The sequence below is a fragment of the Thalia democratica genome, chromosome 9 (assembly GCF_965202585.1).
Source record: "Thalia democratica chromosome 9, ktThaDemo2.hap1.1, whole genome shotgun sequence".
NCBI lineage: Eukaryota > Metazoa > Chordata > Thaliacea > Salpida > Salpidae > Thalia > Thalia democratica.
In genome coordinates this window covers 2,993,602-3,018,778 of record NC_139173.1, presented here as the reverse complement: position 1 = coordinate 3,018,778, position 25,177 = coordinate 2,993,602, and the positions used below count along the sequence as shown (strand labels likewise).

The window sequence follows — 25,177 nt, the reverse complement described above, 5'->3', positions numbered from 1 at the left end:
ATACTGGTTTTCTACTTATAGCACGTTCTGTTATAAAACTCTTTTTGTAATGTTCAAAATATAGCAACCGCTAGAGTTCAGTATAAAGCGACAAGCTTTTCAGTGAATTAGAAATAACTTTTTAGTGAATTCCGTTACAACGCTTTAGATTAGTACAACATTTTAAAACTGATATATTGTACAAAAATTATTGCATTCACAACTAGTTTAACTGAGAACGTTTAAAAGCATAAATTTTACAAGTCTAAAATGAAAAGTTTGTTCAATAAATTTTGAAAAATTTCTACTGCATAAATGATTTCAATTTAAAAATGAGCCACTAAATATAAAGTAATTACGTGTTTGTTTAAAATTATGCTTGTTTTTTTGTTCAACATTTATAACAGCTGATTAGGTTTTTTCCATTAAAAGCTAAATTCAAGGCTTCATGGACAAATCTCTGAATTGATTTTTTATATTAAAGTCTTATTTATAATATAGTTGTTATTAAAAGTATCATTTTTTACTCTTTAGCTTTATTTTTAGCTCATAAGTTTTAATCGTTTTTGTTTGCACTTGAACTTTTTTTAACTATAAATCTTTACTGTTTCTTAAAATCAGTATAAAATAACCAAGTGCTTAAAATTAACTTTTTAATGATCATTTATGCACTAACCAATTTTTTTCATAATATTTGCATATTTAAACAAAAAAAAAAGGTTAGTAAAATGAAATTTAAAATAAAAGTTATTAAACTATCCAGAATGTGCAAGTTTTTTTATTAGAACTATTTAATAATTATTTTTTTAATTCTTAGTTTAAGAAACGTAAAAAGCTTACAACTTATCAAATATGTAAACTAAAAATAAAGACTAAAAGTTATTTTTTTAGGGGATCAGCTACTCAAGTGCTCCATCAAGTGTCTTTCCTACCTGACCAACGCAACTTGGAAATTAACAACGGATGAAGGTTAGTGAAGTTAAATAATGTTGAATATTTAAACTTTGTGTATGTTAATTTTGATCCTAGAATTAGGAGTTAATAACACAGCTAAAAAAGTTTGTGCAAAGTATAAAAATTTTCTATTTATGTTTAAAGGAACTACTATATCTCTTTTACCAAATTAAATCCATAATGTTTACGAAGATTTTTACTTAAAAAAAAGCTTTAAACCTTTTTTCTTAAGTAAGTTGTAGATCTTTCTTTTATCCTTTAAACTTTTTACATTGTATTTTTTCTACTTATTTACTTAAATTATCTTTAAATCTTAAGCATTTGATTTTTTTTTCTTATAATAAAAAATAAAGACTGCTTCTAAAAACTCAAGTTTTATGCAGAGTATTTAACGCTTAAATTAATATTTTACTGTCAACTTACTTCTATTTTAAAATTTTGTAAACATTGTTAATTTATAAAACTATCAATTTCCTATTAAATACAAGCAACAGAATGAATAGCTAAACTAAGTGCTAATCAAGTTTACTTTTTTAAATTTGTTAATTAAAAGTTTCATGAAAAACTATTTAAATCAGAAGTCTTGCGTGTCTAACTTAGTAAAATAATGGGGTTATTTATCAGCTTTTTCCCATAAATTGCTGTCTATAAGACTTACATTTTTACTATTTATAGTTCAGTTGATTCTTTATATTTTTTTTTTTTAGGAGTTTTTATTATATATTTTATTTACTTTTGTTTTATAACTTTTTGAAAAACTGGGAATACAATATTTTACTTCAGCTTTGTAACTACATCACACTATTTTTTTATTTCCGGTCGTTTCATTACATTTCCGCTTCCTGTGTTACACGTTGTAAACACAACTTCCTAAAAGACCGGATACGTCTCTACTGTTACTGAAAACTAAAGTAGTTGACCCACAGGTCAAACCTTCAACAAGAAGTATGCGTTCTGATGTGTACTGTTAGCTAAAAATATTGCAAACCAACCGAAACTAAGCTTTTATAATGAAAACTTTTAGTATCTGATTGCTGTTTATCTGATTTTTAATGAAATTATTTTAATGCTAATTTACAACTTTCCTTTTAAACGATTGTTTTTAGCTTTTAGTACATTATTTTGAAAAACAAGGCAGCCCGCAAAAAACTTTTTTAGTGCACCATTTCTTTTAGTAAAGCGCTCTTACAAAAGGCTGTCGAGGTGTTTTTTGTAATAGACTAAAGTTACTGTAAAAAGTTCTTTGTTGGCCGTGGTAGTTATGAAAAATTTTAATTTTAATGAAATTATCATAAAGAATAAATGAGTAATACAACAAAAAATAGGTAGTTTACTTAACTTAAAAACATTAAAAAAAGTAAAAATGTAAATTTTTATCATAAATGAGCTTAAATTTGCTTTGTCTGCAGTTGTTTTTCAGTTGAACGACAAAATAACAGATAAAATAAAGCTCAAACATTTTGGTTCTAGGACCTGGTGCATGAAAAAAAATTTCCGAAAACTACCGAAAGTTTTTTCCAGCTAAAAAAACAGCATGGACCTGAAACTTTTGGTTGGCGGACCGTAGTTTGCCTACCCTAGAGTAAGAACCTATTGAACCCTATATTAAGTGACGATCTATTTACCTCGCGACTATGCACAATTGTAATACTTAATATGTCAACATGTGTTGTTTTAAAACAAATTTGAATATGTTAAACGGCTTTAAAACCGTTGTTCAAAAATACAAGAACCAAATACCTATTTAAGTTTGCATAGCATTAAATAAAAATAAACAAAAGTTTAATATACTACAGTTTTGCAATTCTAAAAATTACTGTTTGTGGAAATTTCTGAATCTAAAGAACTAAATCTAATAGGCTCAACTAAAAACGTGATACAATTTATCGTTTAAATGTTTTTTGCCGTGCTTTAGTAGGGGAGTGGGTCAGAATAGCACGGCGTCACTTTAGCTTGGTGCGTCACAATTGCGCGGTGCGCCACTTTGGCACGGAGGGTCACTTTTGCATGGCCTCACTTTAGCACGAAGGGTCACTTTGGCACGGTAGGTCACTTAAGCACGGCGTCACTTTTGCACGGTGCTTCACTTTTGCACGGTGCTTCACTTTTTTACAGCGTCACTTTTGCACGAAGGGTCACTTAAGCACGGCGGCATTTAAGCACAGTCCGTCACTTTAGTACGATGGGTCACTTTTGCATGGTGCCAGTTTATCAATGAGCGTAATTTTGGCACGGTAGGTCACTTTTGCACGGTACTTCACTTTTGCACAGCGTCACTTTTGCACGAAGGGTCACTTAAGCACGGCGGCATTTAAGCACAGTCCGTCACTTTAGTACGATGGGTCACTTTTGCACAGCGTCTTTTTTGCATGGCGTCTCTTTAGCACGGAGGGTCACTTTGGCGCGGTAGGTCACTTTTGCACGGTGCTTCACTTTTGCACAGCGTCTTTTTGCAAGGGGCGTCACTTTTGCAGGGCGTCAGTTTATCACCGAGCGTCATTTTCGCACCGTTTTTTTTTCTCTTATTTTAATTGAAGCGTATTTTTTATAGTCTTTTTTATGGACTTAGCCTTATTTTGCACAAACAAAACATTTTAAACCTTTATGTGAAAGTTTTTCGATAATACATTTTTAATTATGAATATATAGAACTCAGTTATATATCAAACACGTGTTTAAAAACTATATTGAAAAATTAAATGTAAAAACGCATTAGATACGTTAAAAGCTCTTACTTAATTTACAATTTTATTTTGAAGTATTCTAATAGTTTTTAAAGTGTAGTATTAAGTTTTTTTTGAAAACGGTGTAAAGTATATATAACGAAGAATAGTTTAACAAACAAATAGAATTAAAAACATTAAGCAAACACTACAGACTTTAATTTTTTTTTTTGAATATGTTACTAGTTGTAAAAGTTATTATTTAGTTTTATAAAGTAAAAATATTATAAACTTAACAATATAGCTAAATTTACTTTTATTAGATTTTTTAAGCTGATGTTAACTATCAAAACAAAAAAACTTATTTTAATGTTTTACAACTAAAGTTGCTTGTTATATTAGTTTTAAATACTTAAACATTTAAACTTATAAGCAACATTTGTACACATTTATATAAAATTTTGAGTTTCTTTTTTTATGTTTCACAACTTTTCATACTAATGTTATTGTATAAAAGGCTTATAATAAAAATATTGCAAAAATAACAAAACTAAAATCTTGCAGGCCAGTCATTTTTATTCGCGGGCCGTATGCCATTGAAACTTTAAAAACGTTTGTGGGCCGGATCCAGCTCGCGGGCTATACTTCGCCCACTCCTAGTCTAAAGTATCGGTAATTTAGAAGCCAGAGTAATTAATAAACTGTCGGAAAACTATAAGCCCAAATAAGTAAGAATTATTGGCAAAAATAAGCCAAAGTAAGTTACGAAGGTTTTTTTGAAACATAAGCCCTAGTAGGTCACAAAAGTTATTTGCATGGAAGCCCAAGTAAGTCAAAATTGTTGGCATAGTTTAAGTCTAAATAGGTATTTGAAAAAAATTTTAAACTTAAGGATATTTTATGTTTTTGCTATAATTATTACTATTTAAGTCCTATATCGTCAAAAACTTATTATCTTTTTATTATAAAACTATTTTCAAATATTTGCAAATGGCTATACTAATTATAACATAGTTAATTTATTTGAAGTCAATAAAAAACCCGACAATTTCAATTGTTCTTTAAATGAGAAAGTTTAAAAACCTAGACATATTTTTTAGTAAGATTATAAATCTTACTAAATGGGTTTTTGGTTTATAAAAAATAAGAATCGATATTATAAAAAAGTCATCATGGTTTTATGAAGTTATTTAAAAATATAAGTTTAAACATTTATTTTCACATTGGTAAACACACACTACATCTAATCAAAAACAAGTTTATGTTATATCAAGTTAAATTCAATTCTTGAATAAATATGGTTGTTTCAAAGAATATAGTATAAAACATTTAATTTTTATAATCAGTTTAATTAAATTTATATGGTTTAGTTTATTTAAGTAGACTTAATACTTAAAGGCTTTTCTTAGTTTTACTAAACTTTCCAGCTTAAAAACAATAAAATGAAAACTTTAGAATGTTAAACATATTATACTACTAATGGTATAAAGAAATGAAAACATTATAGACTAATTAAAAATCAATAAATAGTTATACACTATGAGTCTCTAAAAGCATTTAATTTTTTTAAACAATTTTGCTACTTTGTATTCTTGATTTTTTTTTACAAAGTTTTTAAAAATCAAAGTTTTTTTTTAATATTTCAAAAGTGTATTACCATATTGTTTATTTATTATTTTTACTATCTTATAGTATTATTTATTTAGTTTAAAATATTTATGATTATTAAGTTACAAACTTTAACATTTTTAGGTTTAATATGAATTACTACAAAAATATATAATAGTTTTACTACTACACAGTACTTAAAAGTATATAATAATTTTTTTAAACAAATAGACAAATAAAAAAAAAAGTGTTTTAATTCAAGCTTAAAGTTCATGCAAATTTAGAGTAGTAATACTTATTTTTTATCAGTAAATAAAAAGGTTCAGAAATTATTTTATTGAAAAGCTTTAGTCCGTGCAAAAACAACTCTCCGGGCAAAATTTACCCACCGTGCTAAAGTGATTCACCAAGCTAAAGTGACCCTCTGTGCAAAAGTGATGCCGTGCTAAAGTGACGCACCGTGCTGATTTGAAGACCCGTTCTAGGTGTCGCTGTGTTATTCTGACACCCACCTTTTAGTAGATAGCCAAACTTACAAGATACTTAAGCTCCTGAGTATCAAAAGTTACTTAAGTTTTTTTTAAGTGATAAGTATTTACAACAAACCAATTAAATGTTGAATAAGAGTTTTTATTACAGCTGGTTTGTTTTAAAACTTTAAATTTTTAAAGCCTTTAAGTCTTGTTTATTTTATCATTAAAACTTTATAAATTGACTTTAACTTTGAAATTGATACTTTGGTTTGCTTTATTGTTTTTTTTAAATCAAGCAATAACAGTGCTAATATATTTTTAGTTTTGTCATAAAATCTTAAATTTATCTTTATTCTTTTGATTTGTTTCAGCTTATTTTTGTTATATAAATACTAAAACATATATTATTGAGAAACCTTAGCAATTGGTTTTTCGAAAGTATTTTTTTGATACATACAAACTTTGTTATTTGATTTTCAATTGAAAGCTCCTACAAACTAACTGCTCACGAGCCAAATAAAGCTTATTTGTAAACTTCTATTTAAAGAAAGCATTTTTAGTGCGTTAGCGTTTTTAAGCTAACAATCACGTGACAGGCTATCTTACCTGGCGGTCATCAGAGCCGTAAGCTGCAGTTTGCCGACACTGTTTAGCAGCAATGTAAATAAAAACATAAACACTTTGAACAATAAACAGATGTAATAACAATTAAATAATAAATAAACAAAATGTGTTTGTTAAAAGAAGTACTTTTTCAAGCTTACCATAAACTATTTAATAAAATAAAGTTGATAGTTACTACTGTTTTTCAAGCCTACAAGTGTTAGTCAGTCAGTATACAGAAAGAATTAAGTCTTAATCAAATAATTTGCTCCCCTTTGTTTTTTAAGACTTTAATAGCTCTTAGTAAATTGAAATTTATTCTTTTCTTATTAAATTATAACTAACGAGTTTTTTGCAACAAAAGTCGTATACTAAACCTTTCATTTTCACAGAATATTTTTCTCCAAAGATGTGCTGTGCAAAGCGTTTTGGGAACAACTAAAATAAAAACTGAAATACTTTTATAGAAACTCTTCAGATTCCACACTGTTCATGAGAAATTGTAAGGTTTGTTAACATTTTTGAAAACTCTACTACAAAAGTAGCATGTTTAAAAGTGTAATAGTTACTATGGCTTAATTAAAGTTTTAAAAGCATAAGTAAACTTTTTAACAAGTTTCTACAAACATTGTTATTTAAGATCTTTATTTTCTGAGATTTGTATTATCAATAAACACCAATATATTTTGTTAATATTTTTAACTAAAGTTGTTTGACTTATTTTATACTAAATACTAATGTTTTTGAGCTTCTTTGTTATCTCTGTTATGTAAATAATATTAAAATTTCGTTATAATTAAGCGTCTTTTTTCTAGATTTATTTAAGGTTGAAACTGTTTTAAACATATTATTAAAGATATTTATTTATAAACTCTATGTAATTATTAAAAAAAACTTTTATAGTTTCGATTCATATAACTTTTCTGTTTATTTTTTAAAATTTAAACTCTAAGAAACTCGACACTAGTATTGCTATTTTAATTAGTGTTTTTGAGTAAGGAAAGGTTAAATTTCATTAGAAATTTTGCATAAAAAAGTAATAAAAGCCTAGTTAAATGCACTAAAAAGTTCAAAGCTGATTCTACTTTTTATTTGGTCAAGCAATCCACTAACGCGTAATAGCGAGTCGACGCATCAGCACACATTCGATCGTGTATATTCCATATATGGTCATGCAACGTGTTAACACCATATACGGGCATGCGATGTAAGGTGACCTTCGCCACGTATCATGCCGCAAAATAAATCCGCTCAAGGCGCTAGAGAGGGTATATGAGGGCAGTATTATTATTTGCTTGCGTCGAATAGATTTAAATTGGATTCGTTTTTTTGTATAACTTCTGCAAACTGTTTTTTAACCTTGTATTTATCATTTAAAAAATTACTTCTTCTTTTATTAACTGTATGCTTTGGTTCTATTTATGTAAACTTTAGAACCAAGATAATAAAAAAGTTATACTTTAAGTTTTGAATAAAAACAGTTTAATCCAATTTTAATAAATTTTCTTAACATATTTAGTAAAACACAGCTCTATTAGAGATTCGAATCATTTTGATAGAACATAGTCTAATACTATATACGTATTCATAGAATAAAAAAAATAAAGTTACTAAAAAGTAAAATTATTATCTTCTTATTTTTACTATATACTATAGTATATGAAGTTGATTTTAAAGAAGTTTGATGAAAAAAAATAATTTAACTCAATATACTTAACTTTTTTAAGTACATTTATTTCAAGATTTATATATGTATAAACTAAATGAATAAAAAAACTGTAAGTACTTTTTAACTACAAACAATATCTCTAAACCTAATCCTTAATTCTGTGTTTTTTTTTATTTCAGTATTAATGTTCCTCAAATCTTCCTGGCATGTCAAAAGTTTTTTGTGACTTTTTATTTTGTTTTTGATATATAAAAACTGGGAACGGGTCAAAGTTGCACGAAGACAAAATTGCACGAGGTTACTAAATTGCACGAAGGCACAAAATTGCACGAAGATAAGTTTGCACGAGGGGACAAAATTTCACGAGGGAACAAAATTGCACGAAGACAATTTTGCACCAATGGTAAATTTTGCACGAGAGTAAAAAAAAACAAAAAGTATGTGTATACAAAAAAAAAACAGATAAAAATAAACTACAAAATTAATTAGAAATAATAATAATAATAAGTTATTGACCGTGGGTAAGGCTTAGGGGCAACAGTGATAGTAAAATAAAATGCATAAAAATTTAAATTGATAAAATCTTGAAAAATTAAAATGAATAAAAAATTCGACTCGCGCAAAAACGTCTCCGTGCAAAATTTTCTGCTCGTGAAAAACTGTCTTCGTGCAGAAGTGACCCTTCGTGCAATTTTATCCCCTCGTGCAAAAGTGTGTTCGTGCAAAAGTATCTTCGTGCAATGTTGTGCCCTCGTGCAATTTTGTCCCCTCGTGCATATTTGACAGCTAACCATAAAAAGTATATGTCAAAAAACTGACAAAATTAGCTAAAACAAAAATATTGTAGGTTTTTTGACAAATATTTCTTATATGTTTATTTTTGTATATTTTCAAATTAAAATGTTATTTAAGTTTCTCGTATCAATGAAAATTTTAATTCTTTTTTAACTGTAAAAGGTTAAATTTACATTATAAAACTTCTTATTAAAAAGACAGACTTAAAAGGAATCTCTAACTCGTGTTTGAACCTAAATGTGTATTATTTAATCAAATTTATTTATTTTCAGATCTTGCTTTTTTATTTTTAAGTGATCAAAACTTAATTTGAAAGTTCGGAAAAACTATCCAGCAAATTTTTTTTTAATACTTTTAAAACTAATAGATATTTTTGTACAAAAGCTTCTTTAGTACGTAACATTTTCAACTAATTTATCAAAAGTTTACACAACTGCAGTAAATCTCATAATATTTAAATTTTAAAGCTTGAATAAAATCTTTTATATTAAAGCTTACAAATTTTTTTATACAAACCGACTTGCAATGCTGCTTGTTTTGCTTTTTGATTAAAACTTTGTATTAAAACAATTGATCTTTTTTATAAAAAACTAAAAAAAAGATTCAACTTTGGCATTATGTAGTTTAGTTTTAATTATATTAATTTATAAAAAGTAAATAAAAATGTTTACTATTAAAGTATTTTAATATTATATCTTAGGTGTGTAATAATGTAAATATTGAATATAAACGTTTTTAAAGTTTGACTTTTATAGCCATATTTTTAAATCTTAAGCCTTTTATATTTTCATACAAAAGTTAAACTGATTATTTTCAAATTTTCGTATCATTTTAATTTTACCCTGTTTAATTTTGCACTATCAGCTTAAGAACACTGATTAATTTATTTATTACTTGGTCTGTTTAGGTAAACTGATATTACTCTTATTTTCTAACTATCTTTTTGTAATAAAAAACGACAAAACTTTTTGTTTACAAATTACAATAATATATTTTCCATGTTATATCTAACCATTACACGAAGCCCAACAATTTAAATTGCAAAAAAAAGTTGAATTTCTTCATAAATTGTTTAACATTAAAAAGGCATTTTATATTACAATCTTCAAATGTTAGCATATTGATAAAACAAATTTAGCTTTACTTTAAAGTAATGAAAACTTTATAATGTTTTAAGAATTTTCTGACGTAAAAAATTGATGCAGAACTTTTAATTGTCTTAATTTTTTTACAACTGTTCAAAGGTATATAAATTAAACTTAGTTTGAAACAGCTGAAATATTAACATATTTATGAACAATGCTATTTAGCCTAAATACTAAAAGTCGTGTAAAATTGTATTTGAAACAAAACCCATAATATCAGAAGAATATGAGATGTATTTAGAACATAAAATACACAAAGTTTAAATATTACAACAAAAATTTATTTAAAACTGCCAAGTCACAAAGTAAAATTAAAACAACTTAATAAGCCATTAATTAATGTCGAATTAACCTATTAAAGGAATACAACAGGCTTTTAAAATTTTGCTCTTATTCCATGAAGCTTCTTAACAATAGTTTTTCTTTGATATATATACATATATACTTATGATTGAAAACTTAGGACTGAAAATTGTTTAAGTTTTGAAAAAAGAATTAACTGAAAAATTAATCAGAAAAAAGAAGGTAACTTGAGTTATATCCGGTAAATAAAATGCAAATAGTGGAAAATTAATTGGAAGGCGAAAGTAACGCTATGTTTAAAAAATAATTAATTTAGAAAAATTATTGTGAAAAATAGTTACTCATTAAGTTTGAAACATTTTTTTAAATTGCTGTTTAATTTTTGTATCTTAGTTTCAAACTAATTGTTTGTTAATGTTCTAATTTTTACCCAAATATGTGTTGCGGTTTACTTTACTGTAACTAGTTTTTTTTTCTGTTTTTTATAAAATTTGTATAAAAATTTTAAAGATTTTTTTTGCTAATAGTAAAAATGTTAAGAATTGTTTGAAATAAGATTAAAGAAATAATAAAAATTTTGTCAACTCTTTATAATGTAAAAGTTACATCTTGAATTGGGCTCCTTTCTGCAACTCGATGACTAAGAGGTCTTTTTGCGTATCAAGGTCCTTGAACCAAAATATTTTGAGCAATTTTCGTTTTTGTTCAATAAACCACTATCAATCTTTAAAAACTATCAAGTTAAAAGATATGAGTTCTGGTGCTGGTTTACAAATTTCGACGCTTTTGGTCATCACATAATCTTGGCGCTAAAAAATTCAACTAATATTACCCACAGTTCCAGATTTTTTCCTGTAGTAGCCAAACAAACTAGTGTTTGCATAACTTTTTGTGTGGGAAACTTAACTTGTTAAAATTTGCCAAGTTAATTTTGTATTTGCAAGCCTAACTTGAAAAAATTTTTGTACATAAGTAATTAACTAATTTTCTTGTATTAATTTGCTTACTTTTATAGTTGAAACATCTTATCCAGCTATTCTATACTAGTAATGGTGTATTTAAATCAATTATAAAATAATTTATTTAGTGTTTATTGATGAATAATTTTAGATTTTGCTTTTGTAAATATTGTATAAAAATGAACTCTAATTCTGTTTGGGATATGAGAGACAATTCTAAGGACAATGTAAGTGCAACTAATATGATAATTAATTTCAATTTATTATTGTTATTTTCTCCTGTGATCTAAATAAATTAATTGTTTTTAATTAAATGTAAGTCCCTTTGAAATATCTTCTCATATTACAAGCTTATCATATTTTTGTCTTGAATAAAATTAGTTAATTGGTCTTAATTGTTAATTCCATATTCAATTCTTATAGAAAAGTGTCAAATTTTTTGATTAATAAATCTTTTGTAGAAAGCTAATAAATTCAAAATATTGCAATAAATATAAAAAAATACTATGTTTAATTTAAAACACCAGTGTTTTGATATCCTTGTACTGATAATTTTAATGAATATTACACCAAATTGAAAATGTAATATATTTTTGATGTAAAGGTTGATTTTTATTCATTGAAATAAATGAATAAATTTTTACAGAAGATGGTCAATGGAGAAAATCAGATGCAGAACGATGTTGGAACTGAAAAGTGGGAGAAAAGTGGCGGCCCTGCGTGGGTTCAACAGGCAGGTAGTATATATAAAACAATTATTAGTGATAATAGTAAATAAAATAAAAAATCAGGTTGTGAAAATAATAAATAAATTAGCAATAATTGAATAAATTTTTAGAATAAGTGGATGGTTATAATTTTAAATAAATAATCATAAAAAGTAATAATAAATAATTTATAAAGTATTGATAATAAATAAACAATCAGGTGGTGATAACCAGGAATGGCAACAAGGCAACAAGGAAAATGGAAGGTTTAATTATCAGGTATTTGTTTAAAAATTATAATTTCTATTTAAATTAGTTGTGTTTGAATAAGGTTTTACTTTTTGTTTTCAATTTACCAACATGTGGCTGATTTAATTTTTAGGTACAAATTATAAGGTATTTGATATAATTTTTTTTTGAATATATACCATACTTAATGATAAAAGTTGCAAGAATTTTAACAGGTTTTGAAACACAAATAACTCAAACTTAGTAGTCTCATACTGTACTTGAGTCCTATTATTTAATATTAAATAATAAAATAAATTATTTATATTGTTTTGCATCCTATAATTAATGTTAAAAATAGTTGTGGTCTTCTAGTGTTTAAGATTCAAAATAATCAGATTACACTTTTAGTTCCATTTAGCAATTGAAAGATTAAAAAAAGAAAATGTTATGAGTTAAGTAAATATTTCATCATATATTATATATTTAGTATTATATAATATATACCTTATTACATCCTAATATTAAATATTATGTAAAATTATTAACATCAAAATAGTTAAACAGTCAGTAATAAATGTAAAGTTTCAAAAGAAATAGTATACTGCATAGTACTTTCAGGCTTATGACCTTGTTATCAATTCAATCAAAGTAATTTCAAATGGTAATAATGGAAATTGTTGTTTAAGAACCAATATACTTGTTATACAGAATCTTCAAATGTAATATACACTGGCACCATTTAAACAGCAGTTTTTTGTATATATTTTTTATATCAAACTATTATAAATAAAATGTATAATTAATTATTTTGGACATGATGAAAACAAAACACTTGATGAAGTTTTGTTGATTACAGAGTTAGGGTTCATGATCCAACAAAAATAATACACAAAATAAACTCCACTATGAATAACATATTAATATCACCAATTTTGTAGAGTTCATCTAATGCTCAAGCCAGTGTTCAATCAGCTCCACAAGATACAACAAATTTCATTCAAAAGAACAGGCCTAAGAAGATAGAGAAGTTGGCAAGGTTATATTTTGTTATAAATTAATATTATATTTTCACTTTTGAATAAGATCTGTTTTTATGCATTGCTCTAGCTTTGAAGTTAAAATAAGATTTGTTTAATAATTGTGATATGAGTTTATTTGTTTTGATATAAAGTAACTTGATTACAAAATATATTTAATTATATATAGTAATCAAATAATAAAAGTTTTAAAATTAACAACTGTTGGGGCTTTAAATTTTTTATGTTATAGGTGTGTACTTGTTTTATACTTATTCAAAATAATTTATATTAAATTTTTTAGTGATCAAATGCAAGCTGCAAGGAGCAAACTTCCACCGACAACTAAATCAGTGAACAATAAAGAAGGTATTTAAAATATTTAAATAAAATATAGATCAATTAAATGATAGTCAAGGTAATAAAAGTTAGAATGAAGATATTAAGATAGGCATGGTCTCACTACTAACGTATACAAAATAATACCAAATAAAGAATTTTATAAAATGATCAAATGTTTATGTTTTATATAACTAAAAAATATACATTAAGCAATGTTAGGTATGGGTAAAACTGCAATTAAAAGGTTTGTAATTATTTTAACAATTATAAGTATAAAAGCAGCAATGATAGTTTTTATATTACATAGTTTATATATTAAATACACTTCAGCTCCAGCACCAGCCGCAAGTGCATCTGCTAACCAGCCACCAAGGAAGTTGGAAGTTAAAAATGAAGAGGAACTTGATCAGAAGATGGGTGATCTGAAAATACAGGATTCACTACCTCATGCCGTTAGTTATTTGCAGTTTTATTGTATAAAGATGGTTTTTATTGGTTTAAATCTATAATTTTTGTGATATGTTTGGTTGTTTTAATTTTGATCAATGTGGTAATCAGGGTTGCCAATTTACCTGGAAACCTGGAAAAACCTGGAATTTGAGAAATTTTGAAAAAAACCTGGAAAAACCTGGAATTTTGATCAAAAAACTTGGAATTTTTAATAACTTAAACATTTTCAGTTGTAAAATTTTGATTTGGCACAAAAAATCTATTTTATAATTAAGATTTTTTGTCATCATCAAAAATTTTATTTATTAAAAAGCATATTTTAATTAACTTTACAGTATCTTTTGAGTGCTTTTGTTTTATTTAACACAGTTCTTTTGATAGAAATTAACTTAAAACTAAAATTAGACCCAAAAATGTGTACTTTTAAAAACCTGGAAAAATTTTTGGAAAACCTGGAAAAAAAATTGAAAAAATGAGTGGCAACCCTGGGTAATTAGTTTTTATTTATTTATTTGATAGTTTTGTTTAAATGTACTAATTTGTAGCTTTAATACTTCAACTGAAAATTAGATAGTTTTGTAAGTAATTTTAAATAATGAGATGGTTATTTTAAGTGAGCCAATCAAAAGTTTAATAAAAACTTACTTTATCTCAAAAGTTATCTTGACTTTTAAATTCTGTAAAAAATGGATAAGATTTTTTACTATATGCCAATAGAAACTTTTCATTTTCACAATAATGCCTAGTATATGAATATTATGGATTAGTTATTATTATATTCCATAAAAATTATGGCAAAATTGCATTTGCACAGAAATTTTGTAAGTTTGTTTGACAGAACCAATAGAAATTAAATATTTTATTGTGAAAATTATTCATTAATTTTCTAATAAAAAGTAAAACTAAATACTGTATAATTTAACAATTTATTATTTTTTTATTAATATTTCTCACAAACTCAGTTGTATCTAATTATTATACCAAACAGAACTCAGGAGTGCCTGTCAACTACCAGCAACCACAGATGGTCCCACAATATGGACCACCTCACCAGTACCTGCCCATCAGCCCCGAACTGTCGCCATACCAACCGTATCTATGGCCCGCCCAGCAACCGGGTACCTACCCCCACGTTCAGTTCGCCCCGCACCTGATGCCCTTACCCAGCCAAGCTGCCAACCAAATACAAGTAATTTGCACAAATATTCGCAGTTTAAATAAATTGAATTTCTTTGCTTGTGTGTTATTTTGTTTTATGTTGTTACCCAGAAATCATTAGTTCTTGTATAAAAGCAACATATTGGGTTTTAGGGAATTCAGGTCTACTCTTGTCATAAAGTGGTCTAAAAGATTATACTTTTTGTGGAAGTTTTAGTAGAAATTAGAATAGAACTTTTTAAAATGAAATTAAGATGTTTCATATTTTGTCCAAATGCAATATTACCATATTATAAATACAATCAATTTTTGTGAAAATGATATAGATTCTTGTAAGCTGAAATACTCTTAAACCACTTTTATAAAAAGTAAAAATTCCACTTATGTTTAGAGATGAATTTTGTGTAAAATTTGTTGGCAATAGTTTGATAGCAATAGTTTCTTGGAAATTAATCAAGGTTTATCTCCTAAATTTCCTAAACCAGTGATCTCATTTTCCAACAAATTCTTTGTATTTAAAATAGTTTCTTTGTTAGAATTAAAAATTGTTATAAGATTTTTATGATCAAGTATGAAAGTGTCAATGCAAAAATACTGACCAAGTTCCTTAATGTAATCTAAGAATCTAAAAAGTTTAATAGGATTTGTTTGAAACTGGATTTTATATGAGGTAGATTTTATTAGTCAATTAATCAGAAACTTGTTTATTTAACTAAATCTCCTTACACTTACTTTGAAAAGCGTTTCTTGCTTCGTTTTCTTCACTCTAATATCTATTTGGCAGCTTAGATAAAGTTCAGCCATAAGATGAAAATCCTGTTTGTTTTATTATATGGATTTAATCTTAGCTGCTAGACACTTTTACAGCCTTACAATATTCAAAATTGTTACCAAGTGACTAGAATTAGAGATTTTAACAAAATCTATAAAAAAGTGCTAACTAAACAGGCAAACAACATATTGATTTTCAAACACTTGTAATTTTTAAAATCAAAAGTGTTGAATACCCTTTCCTTAAAAAAAGATAAAATTAAAAAAAAAAAGGACCCACTATGACTATGACCCAGGGTTTCCGAAACCTTTTTTCAAAAGGCCCCCTTAAAAGAAATCAAAAAAGCCATGGCCCCCTCCAAAAATGTTTCTTAAAAAGCTACCATTAAAAGCTTCAAGACCTTTTTATTTTGCTGTACATCATTAACTCCAGAATATCTAGTATAAGTTTCAAATTATGGCCTTGTGGTTCCCCCTGTGGCCTCTTTACTGCTCTAGCCCCCCTCCTACCCCCTTTGCTGCTCATTGCCCCTTAAATTTCTGTAATGGCGGCCCACTTTGGGAAACTCTGCTATATGCGGTTATTTTTTTATCCAAGTTGTGATTTTTTTTATTTTTGAGTTAAATACATTATAGTTCTTTCAAGTGTTCTCCTGAAATATATTTCCAATTACAAAATTTCAGTTTTTTTCTCATTAGAAAATTTTGTTGAATTTTTACAGGAGAAGTTGTTAATAAAATGAAACATTTAAAAGATTGATAACAACTTTAAATTTTTATTTTTATAAAAATTATTGTACAAACCAGTTGAGCAATTTTATAAAAATGATTTGTTTTTAGAAATAAATATTTAAATATAACTTTTCACTGATTTAAACCCATAAACCCAAAACTGAAGTAAACCTCAAAATTTTATTATTGAAATATCCAGTTTTGTAATGATATTTTACAAATATTTCTTAGTGATTTAAAAATACATTTAAAACATGTTATTTAAACATTAACAACAGACATTGGTCATCAAAAAACTGTTTAATCTAAAAAAAAAATAAAGTTTTGAAAAGAAACAACATTATTTCTTTAGCCACACACTCAGGTAATTCAGTCTGGTTTTAAACAAAAAACTTAACATTATTATTTGAAGTATTTCCAGGTTATTCGAAAAGCAAAGGTTAGAGATTGCTTTTTTGTAATTTTAATGCATATCTGAAGCTAGTTTGGATTTATTTTGAAATGGCAGGTCAATTTTTTATGAGTAAATAGAATATTTTTTTTCTAAATCAGGGTTTGCCAAGCAAAAAGTCTCCTTTAAAAAAATTTAAAAAGCAATGACCCCCTTCAACATTTCTCAAAAAACTGCATAAGACCTATTTTTTGCGCTTCATCATCAACTCCAGAGTATCTAATGCAAGTTTCAATTTATGACCTGAGGACCCATAAAATATTCTGTTGTAGCGTTCATTATTAATATATAATATACCAAATTTATTATTCTAATCATGGATTGCATTATTTTGGAAAAAAAGTATTGTGAAATGATTTCCTCCCAATATTTTGTTTTATAATTAGTTGAAAATAGTGAACATAAATTTACTTGAATATAATTTAAATCCAATCAATAAAAAAATATGAAAATCATCAGGTAAACAATCATAAGGGAGGTAAGGAGGATTCAAGCAGGTCTCAATTGGGGGAATCTCCCATGACTGAAAGCGTGACATCAGGGACGTCAAGTGACCAGCCGTTGCAGGTGGTTGCCGGGTATTTCGACAATCAGGGGCAACTTTACATAAATTCCCCGCAAGGCGCACCCATGAGAGTTATCCATTTGAACCATCCCCCACAAGGTATGTTTATTATTTTGTTAATTAAAGTTTAAGACAATATTGAATTAAATTTATTTATCTTAACTCCACACTTTATTTGTACATTCCTCAATGTTGAAAATGAACTTAATTTGAATGTAGAATTTATTACTAAATGTTTGATTTAATAATAAGTTAATTTAAATTACAAATTATTAATTTAAACTTAAAAAGTCAGTTTAGTGTCTTAGCTGTGGTAGGTTCCAGATTAATTTCTACAGTTAAAATAGTTTTTTTTTGTTAAAGACACAAATTCAAATGTATCATGAGTAAGATAACAAAAGTATGATGTTTGAAGTGAAATAATCTATTTAAATGTTATGTGTAGGGGTCAATTTAAAAAAATAAGGTAGTTAAAAAGATATAACTTTTTGTAGTATTTTATAGCTTGTTATACTAAATTAATAGTGCAACACTTGATAATCATCTCAGCATCACAGCTTCATTTGGAGAGACCAAAACTAGCAATCAAATATTTTCAATTTATTTTGATTAATTTAGATGTAGTGCATAGTCAAGTTTGTAGTTTCAGATTTATGTTAAGTTTATTTATCAGTTTTTTATATTTGATTATTAATTTATTTATTTCAGTGTATAATGGGATGTATATGAATGATTACAGTACAAATCATCAGTTTAGTGCCAATAGTTGTGAGATTAGTAACAGTTCAGACGATTGTTCTTCAACTCCTAACCTTTGTTAGTCATATATTACAGTATTAGTTATATTATTTAGTTTATTGTTCTTTGTGTTCTTTTGCACATAAGATATTGCATAAAATTTATTCCTTAGCATTCAGATGAAAAATTAGTAATGTTTTTGAATTAAATGAATTGAGTTTTATTATGAAGAAATGAAATTCAGCATTTTGTTTTACTTCAAAACTGATTATTTAACTCTCATTAATTTTTTTTTACAGCATGAAAAAATATTTTTATAAAAAAGTATGTTAAGTAATAAAATGTATTTTTAACAAATGATGGATGAGTTTTTTACTAAAATAACCTGTGAGTAAATTAAAATAAATGTTATCCTTCTTTAAATTCAAGTCTATAAGTTTACAGAATGATTTTAGCTTGAAAAAAAGATTGTTTCATTTTTTTATCACAAATATACAACCACTGTATTTGATAATATTAAATGTATCAATAGTTTAATTTTTAATATTTCAAATTGAAAAATTACAATATAATAAGCAATAATTATTCTACAGCGAGCGCAAACTCAACTCCACAGCGTTATCATGGATCATTTCAGAGAGGATTGAACAGAAACAATAATCAGAGAGGTATTCATTAATAAATATTGCATTAATAAGAGCAACATTTTCTTAGGCGGGCCAGATACTAAAAAATTGTCCTTGGCGGGCCAAAGTGTTTGAGTTGCATTTAAAGATTATAATTATCACATTCATTTCGGCAAAATACTAATTTAATGTAATTTATTTTTAAATATATCTAGTTTAAGTTTCAAATCTTCTTTAATTGTACCTTACACCGTTTTTTTCTTTTTAATTTGAAACCACAGAAAACTTGGTGTCAGTTACAAAGTTCGCTTAAGCTAGATTTACCTTTCACGGGTATGTTGTCCCCCTTGATGTAAAACAATATCTATATGATTCTCAACGGTTTATACACGAACCAACATGATCATATTATGAATTACAGACAGCAGGATGAACGACAGGAGGTTCAATAACGACCAGATAAACCGCGGCAACTCGGGATCGTTCATGCATGGAAACAGAAACTCGTTCATGCGCGACAACTACAGAAACAGCAGGCAACAACCGCACCACGTGCAGGGACGTTCGAGGTTGTTGGACGATTTCAGGAACAACAGGATCGCCAACCCCAATTTGAACGAGTTGCAGCATCACTATGTTGAGTTTTCGCAAGATCAGCATGGGTCCAGGTTGGTGACTGTTGTTAACTAAAAATAGTGGGTACATTCTGTAGCTACGAATAAGTGTAATAAACTTAGTTGGCAGGTGCAAAAGTTTTTTGTTTGTCACATTTTAAATAAATGCATGGTTATGAAGTCAGTTTTTCCTAATCAACAAAAGATTACGACTACAAATCAACTATTCATTTTTGTTATTAAAGTATTACTTTAAACAAAAATTCATTGTTCTTGTCATGTGAAGTGATATTTAGCTGGTCTATTACAGAAAAACAAGAAAGTTTTAAATATTTAGCATTGAATCAGTCTAAACCACAAGACCCTACAGTTTAGATGACAATTTTCAACAAATATGTAAGTTTTGATCCCCTAAATTACTTCCATCTAACTATAATGGCCTTGTATTTATGCTAATTTTCATATATGTTAAAATATTTGAAGATCAATATCAATAATCTAGAATGTTTATGACTCCATAAAATACAGGAGATTCATACAGGTTCAAATGAAAACAAGTGTGCTATCTTAGTACCATTCATACAAAATATGACATATTGCAATTATTATTAATTTTAAAATGCAGGTTCATCCAGCAGAAGTTGGAGAGAGCAACTGCAGCAGAGAAGCAGCGAGTTTTCGCCGAAATACAAGCTTCATCCTACCAGCTCATGACTGACGTTTTTGGAAACTACGTCATCCAGGTACTACGTCATCCCTTTTCAAAATTTTTACGTCTTAAAAACTGAAAATGTTTTTCTTGTAAAAATGTGTTTTATATTTGTAGGCATGGATGGTTTAATATGCTCCAAGAAAATAACTTAATTACTTTTTATATGAAGGAATATGTTAGATTTAACAATAAACAACCATTAAAACTTCTGAACTTAATTTAATAAATTTAACCGAACAGCAAAAGTTATTATAGAGCTGGTATTTTTAAAGCATCAAAATATTATGTCCTGATTAACTTTAACAACCCTCTAACATTTGTAACAAAAATACTTATTTTTATTCCTTCTAATTAACCTGAAGAACCACCTAACATTTGTAACAAAATACTTATATTTAATACTTCTAATTAACCTGAAGAACTCTATAAATTTTGTAACAAAAATACTTAGTTTCAATCCCTCTAACATTTGTAACAGAAATTCTTCGAGTTCGGATCAAGCGAACAGAAGAGACAGCTTTGCAATTGCATGAGGAACAGAGTGTTGTGCTTGGCACTTCAGATGTACGGGTGTAGGGTCATCCAGAAAGCATTGGAGTGCATTCAGCTTGAAGAACAGGTAAGTATAAATTATTAAAAAAAGAATAGCATGTTTAAATTACAGTTTTACCACTTGTTTTTTGTTTTATAAAGTCAGACCAAAAAATTTTGCAAGGGACTGGAAAGTATGTCTGATAAACCAATTGTCTGATTTACATAAACCAATTTCACACTCCAACAAATCCTGATATTAATACGATATATGTACATAATTATTAACATATTATACAAGTCCTGATGGAATCTCATAAGGACATGTTTTGAATACCAAAAAGTTCACAAACACTTTTATGACTCTTTTATATTGAGATAACACCTCACAGATCTGCATCTTGATTGAACTTCGCAGGGACATGTTAAAAAACACATTTAAATATAGCTATTCTGATGCAAGATAACAACTTTAAAATAATTTCAAAATAATATTCCACAGATCTGCATCCTGATGGAACTTCGCAGGGACATGCTGAGGTGCGTGCGGGATCAGAACGGCAACCACGTTGTGCAGAAGTGCATTGAAACCATCCCGCCGAACCAGCTCAACTTCCTGCTTGAATCGTTCCGGGGTCAGGTCAGGCTGCTGTCGACCCACCCGTACGGTTGCAGGGTGGTGCAGAGGATACTGGAGCATTGCAGCAATGAACAGACGGAACAAGTGCTTGCCGAGCTCCATGAGGTGAGCATGGTTTTTATAAATGAAATATGTCTTTATATGATAAGTTTTTTGCTATTGAATTTAGGATATAAATAATTACGATAATTTTTCAGGCCACTGAAATACTTATGTGAAAGCATTTATTAATTATAAATAGTTATAATGTGTATACAAAAACGTGTAAATATTATATTTGATGGAATATAAATTTAATAATTTTTCAGGCCACTGAGATACTTGTCAATGACCAGTATGGAAATTACGTCATTCAGCACATATTGGAGCATGGAAGATCTGAAAACAAGAGGAGGATCATCTCAGATCTTCAGGGTAAAATATTCGGTCACTCTCAGCATAAATACGCCAGGTTAATAATTATGAAGGTTTTTCTTAATGATATGAAACAATTGTGGTATTTCATAATGATGACAAAGTAACAGTAGTTTACCAAAAACAATTTAGCAGTGGTGTTTTTATGATATTGATGATTTATCCTCAGTATTAAAAAATTAGTCAATTTCAGCAGCAGTTTGTCTTTACTAAGGACAATTTAACACCCTAACCTTTTTACTAATGACATTTTAACCCCGTGTTTAGTGACTATTGACAAATTAATACCATATATTTTATTTTACGCCATTATTACATCAACTTAACATACTGACTTTTGATTTTATTTTTGTATAAAGACATTTGAACAGCAACGTAATTTAGAAAAGTATCACCTAATTTCTACTAATGGCATTCTAATTAGAATATTTATATCATATCAGCAACATCATTTAAATATCCTCAACAAATGACAGTTTAACTCCATAATTTTAACAGCTGTAGAATTTTTAACATAATGACGTTTCAACAGTAACGTTATTGAGAAATGCATCACCCACTCAACAAACGAGGAGAGGACATATCTGATCGAGGAACTTTGTCACCAGCCAGAACAAATTAATTTGTTGATGAAAGATCAGTACGCGAATTATGTCGTCCAGAAATGCCTGGACGTTGCTGATCAGAACCAGAGAAAAGTTTGTTTCAATTTGTTTATTTAATATTGCAGTTAATTTTCTGATTAAAATGAAAATTAAGTTTCGAAAAAAAGAGTTTTGAAAGCTTTAAGTGTAATACTTATAGTTTTTGTATTTTTTGACCACAACTTAATTACATTTGGTGTATAATAACAGAGTTTGGTGTGATCTATGTTAATACATCAATAGTTTATTTATTTGAACAACTACTATGACACATAAACATAACAATGAAATCATAAATAAATGTATAAAACAAGATTTACTAAAAAATAGTAAAAGTTGATTATAAATTAATTATTACTTTTTAACAGTTATTGATGACTCGCATTAGGCCGTCGTGGACTGATTTGAAAAAATTTACGTACGGTTAGTATTTTTTTTTTTAATAAATTGTTTTGAATACTTATATTAATATTGTATTATTTTATCTAAAACAAATCATTGAAAATTTATAGAAGATAAACTAATTTCAAAAATTGGTAAGTCCATCAAAAGTTAAGTATTTTTATATGTTACTACTATTTTATTGCATACTATTTAGATCAGCGTTTCTTAACCTTTTTTCATTTTTTACCCCTTTTTAACCTATAAAAGGTAATTATCAGTATACGAATTAATGTTTAATTTTGAGGAAAAAGACTTGATTTTTTGAATTATAAGCTAATTAAATATAAAAATCTAAATGTTTAAAGAGTGTATTTAACTTGAAATTATTTATAGTCAAATACTATCTTGGAAATTGAAAAGACAATTAGTAAACATTAATTACATAACTTGTAACAAAAAAGTTTACCCTTAAACAAGGGAGCTTACCTCCCAGGGAAATTTAACCATGGAAGACAAGCATACCATAAGTTAAATAAAGAAAAAAAAAACAATATAAAAATATAAACATTCATAGGACATATGTAATCAATAAATAAAAATTGTTAAAACATTCTAGGCAAACACATTATGACGAAGCTGGACAAGTTTTTCGAGAAAGAAGAAAATTCCTCGTCACCATCCACTTCTCCCCGCAGCTCCAACGAAGACTAAAGTGCCTTGTGACGTCATACTGTTGTTTGATGACGTCATACTCGTACTAAGAACTAGGGATAAAGTTTTTAAAGTAAAAAAGTCATTTTTACTGGGGTTCGATTTTTTACTGTTACGTCATAGAGTGACGTTTCTCATTCCTCGTTTTTAACATATTGTTGCGTCACTTCGGCAGTTCGATATTTTGTATTGTGACGTCACTTTTCGTTTTCAGCTTTTATTTTGACACGCTATTTCGTTTATTGTTTTAAATGCGGATTTTATACATTTGAAGATCAGGTTTTCATCAGTGGGAGTTGTCGTTTTACATCAAGTTACACTAAAAAGTTAATTGGGGTCAGTATTTGAACATTAAGTTATTGTTAGTTATTCACAAAAGCATTTTAGTTTAAGAAAAACGGCATGTTTTTAACAATTTTAACGCTTTTAATTTTTAATTTAAGCACTATTAATGGTTCTGCTCGTAAGCATTTGAATATTGTGATGGTTTTGTTTTAATGACGTCACAATTGTTTGCCAATGCTTGATACTGAAAGAGAAATTTCGTTCCTGCTTTTTTTACTAACAATTTACACAAAAATAAAACTTACCTTGTTTTAAGTGTTTGTATTTGTTATAAATAAGTAAATTTATTAATATTTCGTGTATGACAATTATATTTAGTTAAAATTAATTTAAAATGTAGTTGTGCTTATACTTTTTAAAAGAAGTTATATACAAATTATTCAAAATTAATAAAAGAGAAAGTCACAATTGAATAAAACTAGGTGATAATACTTATTATTAAATTCAAGTTAATTGTATTCCTTAAAATACTCATTCCAATACCTTCCCCTTTACAGGCACATGAAAAAAATTGTCCGTTTATATTAGTTTAGTAATTAACTGTTTAAGTAATTTTAAGATGAGGGTTTCCCCAACTTTTTTCAAAGGTAAGAAATTTTAAAAGCCCTTTCCTAAAAAAAACCATCTTGACCGTCAAGCTTGAGACCATCTTTTCACCGTCGACTTGGCTATCTAATGTAAGTTTTAAGTTATGGCCCAAAGGGGGGGGCCTTATGAAAAAGTGCTAAATATTTTTAACAATTTATTGCCAAAACTGCACCCAATTTATTGTTCACTTGAGCAGGGTTGCCACTCGGTCAGGAACTCAGGAAAAATTTATAAAAATGACAAAAGTCAGGAAAAATCAGGAAAAAATGGGGGGTTTTGAAAAAAGTCAGGAAATTTGATAAAATTAAAAAAAAAATCAGATTTTGTCAGTCTAAATTTACAAAATTCCTTGTTTTCCAAAGCCTTCAAATGGTAAAAATTAATTAAAAATCCTTTAAAGTCAAAAAAAATTCCAAAATTTTCCTAGAAATTTACATTTTTTTAAAATTTTGATTCCAATACCTTCATCTGGTATAAATTAGTAAAATATGCTTTATAAAACTGCAAAAATTTTCTATTAACATATTGAACAGCTTTATATAGTTACAAGTATTAGATTATGTATTTTAGTATAAGTTTAATTTAAGAGTTTGATTTAGAAAAGTCAGGAAAGTTTTGGTAAAAAGTCAGGAAATTTTTCTCAGCTTGATCAGTGG

At 27.3% G+C, this 25,177-nt stretch overlaps 1 protein-coding gene across 2 annotated transcripts; it reads left to right on the top strand.

Moving 5' to 3' along the window:
• Window positions 1-11,306: 11,306 nt before the first annotated feature.
• Window positions 11,307-24,182, top strand: LOC145843842 (uncharacterized). 2 transcript variants are annotated; one of them, XM_082951084.1, is made up of 17 exons: window positions 11,307-11,378; window positions 11,801-11,888; window positions 12,079-12,137; window positions 13,028-13,125; window positions 13,410-13,474; window positions 13,778-13,899; window positions 14,886-15,086; window positions 17,469-17,673; window positions 18,906-18,980; window positions 19,360-19,606; window positions 20,178-20,295; window positions 20,743-20,883; window positions 21,298-21,540; window positions 21,744-21,886; window positions 22,382-22,547; window positions 22,862-22,916; window positions 23,494-24,182. In XM_082951084.1, exons 1-17 carry the CDS (start codon window positions 11,331-11,333, stop codon window positions 23,586-23,588), a joined length of 2,169 nt encoding a protein of 722 aa, XP_082807210.1. In that variant the 5' UTR covers window positions 11,307-11,330; the 3' UTR covers window positions 23,589-24,182. The 2 variants fall into 2 exon arrangements, with proteins under 2 accessions (XP_082807210.1, XP_082807209.1); XM_082951083.1 differs by having other exon boundaries at window positions 11,798-11,888.
• Window positions 24,183-25,177: the final 995 nt, after the last annotated feature.